Here is a 9,509-nt window from a genome sequence, read left to right as displayed (position 1 = left end):
TCGTTTCAAGCACCAAAAAATTGTCCGGCAAAAGCACCGCATACGTCACGCTTACGTCGAGGCGGGGGCAGGGGTAGGATCAACTTCTGAACAACAACAAAAAGCCGGCGTTTTATCCAGTTTGTACACAACGATGGAGAAACTTAACAAGAGTTTCAGAGTCTCAGTGTTTCTGCCATAGACTGTATATATAAAGGTTTCTGCTCATGGTGAAGCAACGTGTCTGCGTGTTAAGGTGGAACCTGAGCATTCACGTTGATCACCTCTCATTATAACTCATTATAAATCTATAAAACTATAAATATTAAACTTTACTTCACGTGTTCATTTGAAAACAGCTGTTACATACCTGGGTGAAGGTTACAGTTCATTTAAATGAAAGATACAACGTTAATCCACACTCATGGTTCAGTCCACCTTAAGAAATAAGACCGACCTCGGAAGCAGTTGTGTTTTAAAGAAAACTTTATTGACACGAGTGACTCCGGAAAAGCTGCAGATAGAGCCATAAGAAATGAATGCAACTGATTTCATCCGCGCGGTTTGGCTTTATGAAGCAGGCACGCAAACGGTGACGTCATGACGCAAACGATGACGCAATGACGCATTACCAGTCGGACTCTGGGCGGTGTGAAAAGAGCCAGAGCTAAACCGAAGAACCGGTTCTGAACCTGAAAAGCTCTAGCACGGAGCTTGAACCAGAGTTGCGTTGGTGTGAATGAGGTATCAGAGGGGCGTGGGGAAAACAGAGGGGATTATGGGATGCTGCAATGATCTGTTTGGTGTTTGGAGCCAAACACTTCAGAGACATGTTTTGTATATATCTGAGACCTATAATATATTGATGAAAAGAAGTACAATAGGGGACCTTTAAGCAATACATATATTTGCTTTTAAAGTTTAAACAGTTTTAACTCCATCCCCAGTTCAAGACCAACTTTGTGCATTCGACTCAAACTCTGTACGCTTTAGGCTGATTAAGCAGGAGACACTTTAAATGTGCAGTATTTACAGTTGTAAATGTTTATTTACATTTTTATAGCGCATTGAATGTAAAGCTCTCCTGAATATTTGTGTAAAGAAGTATACACAATTTTACACCTTACAAAATTCATTCAAATTATAATGGATGGCACGATTAGTTCTCAGTTGGTGTTAATGTCTGTCTACACACTTTGGTTGAAATACAACATTGCAGTTCTAATATTAAAGCTCTTCTGAAGACTATCAAATGTTTTAGAGGTTTGTTTTGCAACACAAAACCGAGTGCAACGTTTTTTTAGTTTTGAATTTGATTTGCACACATAGAGCTTGTTCATGTTCTGAAACAATCTACTGTTTAATGCACACTTGAATTTCATTTTTCAGGGGATGAGCTTTTGGGAGGCACAATCAATTTCGATCAGTTATCAAAAACGGAGGTGTTAGAAGTGTTGGAGCTGATGAAGCCGTACGATAAGTTCCAAGTACTCACCAGGAACAACATGAGCAAGAGCGTCGGAAACCTGGACGAGATAACAAAGAGTCCTGAGACGGTAGGTAGTCAAGTCAAACAAGAGCTCTTTCATGTTCATTTGATAGAGAATTGTTGCCTTGATGGAAACATTAAACTTACATTCTAATCACCAAGTTGTGGTTTGTATTTCCAGATGTTGAATGATTCTTACAACAAACTCTACAATAACAAAATCAAGAAGTTCATGAAAAGTGAGGAGGAGCTAAGCACCAAGCCAACTGATCCAGGTTCGTCTAAGGTGGGGTTGCCTCGCCTTGGAGTTGACTTTGGACTTATGAAACCCAAGCCTCTGATCACAGACATTGATGATGATTCAGAATCTGATGAAGGTGGAGAACTAACATACAACAGCAATCTGAACCTTCCACCGCTGGGTTTTGGATCCAATGGGACAACTATAAGTGGAGCTCAGGTACCAAGACTGAAAGTTGATGCTAGAGGTCCACAGTTTAACGCTCAAGGCTTCAATGTGTCTGGATCATTACCAGAGGGACAAAATCCTACAGCTGGTATACAACTTCCAAGAAATGGACATTTTAGATCTCCAGAAATGGGAATGGACTTAAAGGGTTTAGATGCTAGTGCCCCTGACATAGGGACTAACCATAGAGGGGGAACAATGACAGGTCCATCCCTTGACTTTGATGCTCCCAAAGTGGGCTTTGAAGGACCAAACAGAATGCCAAAATTCAAACTGCCAGACCTGGGGCTATCTGGACCCTCTTTTAGTAGTTCGGAAGGTGAGGTCAACACACCAGATATAGGAACCTCAGGTAAGCTTGGACTCAGGTATTCCAAGAGACACAAATACCCAGATCTAAATGTGGACAATCCTTCTGGTTATCTAGAGTCACCCAAGCTGAGGCTGTCTGGAAGACCTACTGACTTAGACCTAGAAATGCCAGGTGTAGATGCGTCACAACTTGATGTACATGGGCCAGACATTGACATGCCTTCAGGTAAAGTCAAAGTTCCATTTAAGAAACCAAAGATGAGTCTGAGATCTTCAGATTTGGATGTGGATGACCCCTCAGGCAAGTTTAACAAGCCAAGATCTAAGGTCTTTGGGACATTGCCAAAGCATACAGATGTGGATCTGAATGCAGGGATGAAAACACCCGAACTAGCTCTGAGATCACCAAAGCTAAAAGACATCAATGCACCGGATGTGCGAGGTCCAAAAATGGATCTTAGAGCTCCAAATTTGGACCTCGACTCTCCAGATTTTGACATTGGCTCCCCCAAGGGGAAATTCTCAATGCCAAAGTTTAACATGCCCAGCTTAGACTTTTCAGGTCCAAAAGGAGGAATTGATGCATCTCTGGACAGACCAGACCTGCCATCAGGTAATCTTGATCTAAATGTGTCTAAGCCAGACTTCGACATTGATGCACCTTCACTTGATCTGAAAGGTCCAAGGTCAAATCTAAAAATGCCTGATATTGGAGGTCCAAGTTTTAATATGCCAGATTTTGGATTGTCAGGACCAAAGCTAAAAGGGCCTGATGGTAAACTAAGGACTCCTGACTTTGATCTCACAGCCCCTAAATGTAAGGGCGCTATTGGCTCTCCAGATTTTAATTTGCCCAAGATGGACCTTAATAAACCCAAACTAGGTATTTCTGGCCCAGACGTCGACTTTGATATGCCCTCGGGTAAATTCAAAGTACCAGCAATGAAGAAACCAAATATTAACTTGAATGCTCCTGACATGCATATTAATGCTCCCAAGTTTGATATGAACACTCCAGATGTCAACATCGGTTCACCCAAAGCAAATTTAAATATGCCAAAATTTAAGATGCCCAAATTTGGTCTTCCAAGCCTGAAAAGACCTGAGATCGATGGCAATTTGGATGGTCCAGACTTCGATATCAATGCACCTAATATCAATCTTAAAGGTCCAAAAGCGGACCTGAAAACACCTGATATGGATATATCTGGTGCTAACCTTCGTGGTGGCTTTAATGCACCAGACTTAAACATGCCAAAGGTTGACCTTAACACCCCGAAACTGAACTTAGACATGCCATCAGGTAAACTGAAAATGCCAGAGCTTCATGCTCCAGACTGGGATGTAAATGCTCCCTCAGGCAAAATGAAAATGCCTAAATTCAATCTTTCAGGTACACTACCAAAGGGACCAAATCTGGACATTGACACTGATCTGAATGCTCCAAAGATGAAGGGTGGATTTGATGCTCCTGACTTGAACTTACCAAAAATGAACCTTAAAGCTCCTAGGTTAGATGTAAATACGCCAGATGTAAACATTGGTTCACCCAAAGCAAAATTTAAAATGCCCAAATTCAAAATGCCCAAATTTGGTAAACCAAGCCTCAAAGGACCTGAGATTGGCGGACACTTTGATGGCCCAGATCTTGATGTTAATGTACCCAATGTCAACCTCAAAGGTCCTAAAGCTGACATGGAAATGCCAGATCTTGATATATCTGGTCCATCTGGAAAATTCAAAAAGCCACATTTTAACATGCCAAATGTTGGGCTTTCTGGTCCAAAGTTGGATGGCCCTAACCTGGGCCTGAACACACCTGATCTTGATATATCTGGTCCTAACTTCAGTGGAGGTTTAAATGCACCAGACATGAACATGCCCAAGATTGACTTCAACACCCCAAAACTGAACATGCCATCAGGTAAACTGAAAATGCCAGAGCTAAATTCTCCAGACTGGGACATTAATGCTCCCTCCGGCAAAATGAAAATGCCTAAATTCGACCTTTCAGGCAAATTACCAAAAGGACCAAATATGGACTTTAAAGCTCCCAAAATAGACATGAACACTCCAGATATCAACATTGGTTCACCTAAAGCAAAGCTGAAAATGCCCAAATTAAAAATGCCTAAAATGAATCTACCAAGCCTAAAAGGACCTGATATTGATGGAAACTTTGATGGCCCAGACATTGATATCAATGCACCAGATGTCAACCTAAAAGCGCCCAAAACTGACTTTGAAATGCCGGATGTTGGTTTTGGGAGCCCATCTGGACATTTCAGAAAGCCAAATTTGAAAATGCCCGATGTGGGATTTTCCAGTCGAGAGTTTGATGGCCCAGACTTCGACTTTGAATCACCAGATCTTAATGCCAGATTACCAAAGGTTCCAAATTTGAACATAAATTCGGGCCTAAAAACTCCAGATCTTAATCTCAAATCTCCAAAATTGAAAGGTGGAATCAATGTTCCCAAATTCGGATTGCCAAACATGGACCTTAAGGCTCCAAAGTTTGATATGGACACTCCAGATCTCAACATTGGTTTACCTGATGCAAAGTTCAAAACGCCCCAAATCAAGGTGCCAAAGGGCCCCAATGTTGACATAAACGGAAGCATACCTGACCTGAATATCCCAAATGTAGATGTCAGCGGTCCAAATGGAACATTTAAAATGCCAAGTTTAAACACACCAGACATTAATCTTTCAGGACCTAAACTGAAAGGCCCTGGTATTAATATGCCAGACTTAAATCTGCCTGATACCAGTTTTAATGCAATGCGTCCTGATCTAGGAATAGATGGTAACATAGGCCGACCTGACATGAACTTCAATGCCCCGAATTTCAAAGGAAGACTAAGTGGCCCAGACGTTGACATGAACATGCCCTCAGGAAACATCCAGGGTCCTCAGACTGATTTTGATATGGAAGGCAGAAAATTCAAACTTCCTTCTTTCAAGCTGCCTCAGTTTGGAGGTCCAGATCTTAACAGGGAAGGGTGCGATATTGACTTTGATGCATCTCTGAGATCCCCCCTGAATACAAAAATGAACATGAAACCACAACAGTTGATTGGGGATTTCACAGGCCCAAATGTTAGCTCCCCAAACATGCCGAAAGTGGCAATGCGGAATCCCCAAATGCATCTCAAATCTCCAGATTTTAACATGGATGATCCTTCGCTAAACTTCGGAGGACCTTCTAATATGAATCTCAGATCAGATATCCCAGACATGAGAATGCCTGCACTGGATATAGATGGAGATGTCAGACTTCATCACAATGATAGACAGCTTCCAAGGAACCAAGTTAGGTCCAGCTTCCCTATGGTGGACGCTGGTTTTAACCCCCAGTTTGATTACAATCGTTCAGATCTCAACATTGATGATTTCACGGGAAAAGATCATGTACTTAGAGCCAGAGGTTTGAGATTGGACGGCCAGACACAAGGCAACCATGGACAGGCAATGTTCCCGTCAGGTATTAATCTTGACATGAGGGACCCCAGACAAACCAGCAGAGTTCCTTCTGGTGACATTCAAAGGCCTAGATCAATGCAGCAGGTACCTAACGCACATATGCAACAGTTCTCTCAGGATCCAAGGTCAATGCAACAGATACCTAACGCACATATGCCACAGTTCTCTCAGGATCCAAGGTCAATGCAACAGTTACCTAACGCACGTATGCCACAGTTCTCTCAGGATCCAAGGTCAATGCAACAGTTACCTAACGCACGTATGCCACAGTTCTCTCAGGATCCAAGGTCAATGCAACAGTTACCTAACGCACGTATGCCACAGTTCTCTCAGGATCCAAGGTCAATGCAACAGGTAGCTAATGCACGTATGCCACAGTTCTCTCAGGACCCAAGATCAATGCAACAGTTAGCTAATGCACGTATGCCACAGTTCTCTCAGGACCCAAGATCAATGCAACAGGTAGCTAATGCACGTATGCCACAGTTCTCTCAGGACCCAAGATCAATGCAACAGTTAGCTAATGTACGCTTGCAAAATCTCTCTCAAGATCCAAGATTAATGCAGCAGGTACCTAACGCACGTTTGTCACAGTTCACTCAAAATCCAAGATCCATGCAGCAGGTACCTAACGCACGTTTGCAAAATGTCTCTCAGGATCAAAGATCAATGCAGCAGGTACCTAACGCACGTTTGCAAAACGTCTATCAGGACCAAAGATCAATGCAGCAACTACATCACACACGTATGCCACAGTTCTCTCCAGATCAGAGAATAAGAGTACCTGACGGTTCAGACGGATACTACGTCACTAGTTTCCCGAACCAACCACAAAATCAAAGAATGCCAAATCGCAAATATAACACTCTCGGGGGGCCTAACTTTCGTCCACGAAACGTAGACCTAGAAGTTCTCGGACAAAATGACGTAAAAGGGGGGTCAACTTTCTTTTTTTCCAACCTCATATAAGTTTAAAAAAACTGGTGTTTTCATAAGCTGTTACACATATTTCTATTGTGTATTATTTTTGTATATTGGGGTTTATTTATTGTGAGTTCAGCTGTTGATTGTATGATGTATGCATATGTAAACATTTACACTTTTTTTTGCATAATTTACGTTTTTTATTTGTGTATAAAGCCAATATAGGTGCTTTGTAATGATCCAGTTTACATTACACTACAGCATCCTTGCACTTGTTTTATGTTGACGTTTTGTACACCTTTTCTTATTTGTACTATGTTTGTACTTTTACCTGAAAATCAGGTGGTCTTTCCATGTACATTGAGTTGAATGAGGCTCCTTGAATCCTAACAATTCCCACCTTTTTTTTCATGTTAGATTTTGAAACTCAAGGAGCAATTTATGGATTTCTGGGAACTATTTTAAGATCAAATGTTATAGGTTTTTTATATATTAACAACGAGATATTGAAATAACCAAAGATGTGCATATGTTTATATTATACAGTAAATACTTTATTTTGTATTGATTGGGGATGTATATAGTTGAGTTTATAGAATTTGTATGACCATTTTTTGTTCGACAGAGTTTTTGCTTTAAGGTTTCTGAGCATAACTATAACAAATGTTAATGACAATTATTCAAGATGCCTTTATATGCTAAAATGTAAAAAACGGACCTAAGCCATTTTATAAGTGACCATGAAGCTATTAAATGTGTTACAATGTATCCACCCTTCATCATTTTGTTATATTCTTCAACTTCTTCTTCTTCTTCTTATTATTTCAGTTGTTCCATACTTGTTGTTGTCCTCTTACTACTGTACTTCAACATACTTTCAGATATTGAAAACCATTCAAACATTAAACTGTTCAGCTCCTTCAGGACATGTGTAAATATTCTGCTTTTGAAACTCTTTTTTTTATAATGCAACTCAATGGGAGGAACCTTCAAATCCTCTTTTACCTACACCATGTGAAAAATGCTACTCCTTCCACATACTTTCAGCTGTAGAGACTTCCTTCCAACTTCAAAATGTGACATATCTTTCTGACATTATCTGTATTACAACACTTTTAAATCAGATTTATAGTTTTTGAAATATTAAACAGTTTGGAGCTTGGTAAAGAGGCCTTCTTCAGATTTTAACATAAGTGTGTATTGCGCCGCTCGTTAAATCTAGAGTGCTTTGATCTCAAAACAGAGTGGAGGAGAGCCTGAAATTCGCCGACACATTTATTTTTTAAACCTACGTTTTGTCCTTACGTTTAGTCCTTCTGCATCACCTTGTGGTCATTTTGCATACATTTGTAGTCCTTTCGCATCACATTGTAATCATTTTTCATCAATTATTAGTCTTAGATAAATGTTAATCTAGAATGAAACATATTTCAGTGCCAAATTTAATTTCATACTTTCAAAAAGCTCCATCCCAAATAACTCAACATTGTATTTAAGTACAGAACTCGAGTAAATGTAGTATAAACACACCCATACAACACAAGATCAGCAAAAATATACTTTTTAATCCGCTTAATGTTTTTTTCTGTAAATGTGTGAATTTTATCTCAGAGTTTTTAATAAACACTTTAATCTCAGAGAATGTTTTCCTTTTTGACGGTAAATGTAAAACTTTAATCTCGTAAAATCAAACCTGTGTCTGTGTGTGTGAGTTTGGGTTGTTGTTTCAGTGTTTATTCAGATACAATTACACACAGATGATCCTTAAATAAAAAAACTCTTTCCAGAGTTAATGGGGAGTAGAAACATTTCCTCTGTGATCCCCGCTCCTCCCTTCCGGTTTTTCTTCCAGAATCATCCTGGTTTCCTGTCGGTCTTAATCTGCACGTTTCTAGATCTGACCTCAGTCCAACAACCGCATTACCGTATTATTTAGTCCCAACAGAGAGGTGTAGGGAGGACCTATTTCTGTGTTGGACCCTGAAGGCAGCATATTATGCTTAACAGCGGTGTGTTATCGAGTATTAATAATCTCTGAACTGTCCGAAACGATCAATCAGAATCTAGTATTCAACTCACTCGTGTAATAAAGTTTATTAATATATAAATCCCTTACACATCCCTAAGAACTCTTCATCCCTGGCCAGCAGATAACTCCCAGCACCATACTTAGTTTGATCCGTCTGCTACATTGTACTTACAACTACATGCAGTGCATACTTTTGAGAATTTCAAATGTATTCTTGTCTGTTCTATAGTGTGCAGTGGCGGTTCTAGACCAATTTGACTGGGGGGGCCACTGGGGGGCCAGTTATTTTCTGAGGGGGGCACAATAAATGCAGGACGAAAAAGAGAACTAGACAGTATGAAGTAATTGCGCATAAGAAAACAATGCAATACAGTTATTGGTATTTGTTTCAGTACACTTATTTATTTCAGATATATCTTATAGTTATTACTGTTAGCTTCAGCTTAAGTTATAGTACAATTTTTGCACTAACACCATATCATATTTATATAAAAATAAAGTCAATGACCAGTTACATCTCTACTTTACATCTACAATTACACAGATACAATAGTTTAACTCACATTCAATTATCGTGGTAGTCCCTCGAAACGTAGGTTTCAATCAGTCTTTCTTGGATGCAACAGCCTCTGATGATCCGAGATGAAAAGTGTTTGTTTTTGGGATAGACAGTGAAAGTCAGTGCACCGCTCTAATGGGTTCTGAGTGCACCGCTCTAATGGGTCCAACTAGAATGACGAATAATGTTAGTTCCGCCTATTCCGTCATTCAATAAATCGTGTAATGAATCATACATTTTTCATTTTTTTCACTTTTTTCAC

The 9,509-nt window shown here is 40.0% G+C and overlaps 1 protein-coding gene across 1 annotated transcript in view; it reads left to right on the top strand.

Moving 5' to 3' along the window:
* LOC104959891 (neuroblast differentiation-associated protein AHNAK-like) overlaps positions 1-7,597 on the top strand; it is a 13,161-nt gene extending 5,564 nt beyond the window's left edge. The window contains exons 4-6 of the mRNA XM_010787807.1: positions 1,369-1,535; positions 1,650-3,132; positions 3,514-7,597. Coding sequence (XP_010786109.1) covers positions 1,369-1,535; positions 1,650-3,132; positions 3,514-6,704 — 4,841 coding nt within the window. The 3' untranslated portion in view covers positions 6,705-7,597. The remainder of the gene's footprint in view (positions 1-1,368; positions 1,536-1,649; positions 3,133-3,513) is intronic.
* Positions 7,598-9,509: the final 1,912 nt, after the last annotated feature.

This window comes from Notothenia coriiceps, unplaced genomic scaffold, assembly GCF_000735185.1.
Source record: "Notothenia coriiceps isolate Sejong01 unplaced genomic scaffold, NC01 NC01_scaffold00031258, whole genome shotgun sequence".
Classification (NCBI taxonomy): Eukaryota; Metazoa; Chordata; class Actinopteri; order Perciformes; family Nototheniidae; genus Notothenia; species Notothenia coriiceps.
Note: the sequence above shows the minus strand (reverse complement) of the source record. Positions and strands in the feature narration are given on the sequence as shown.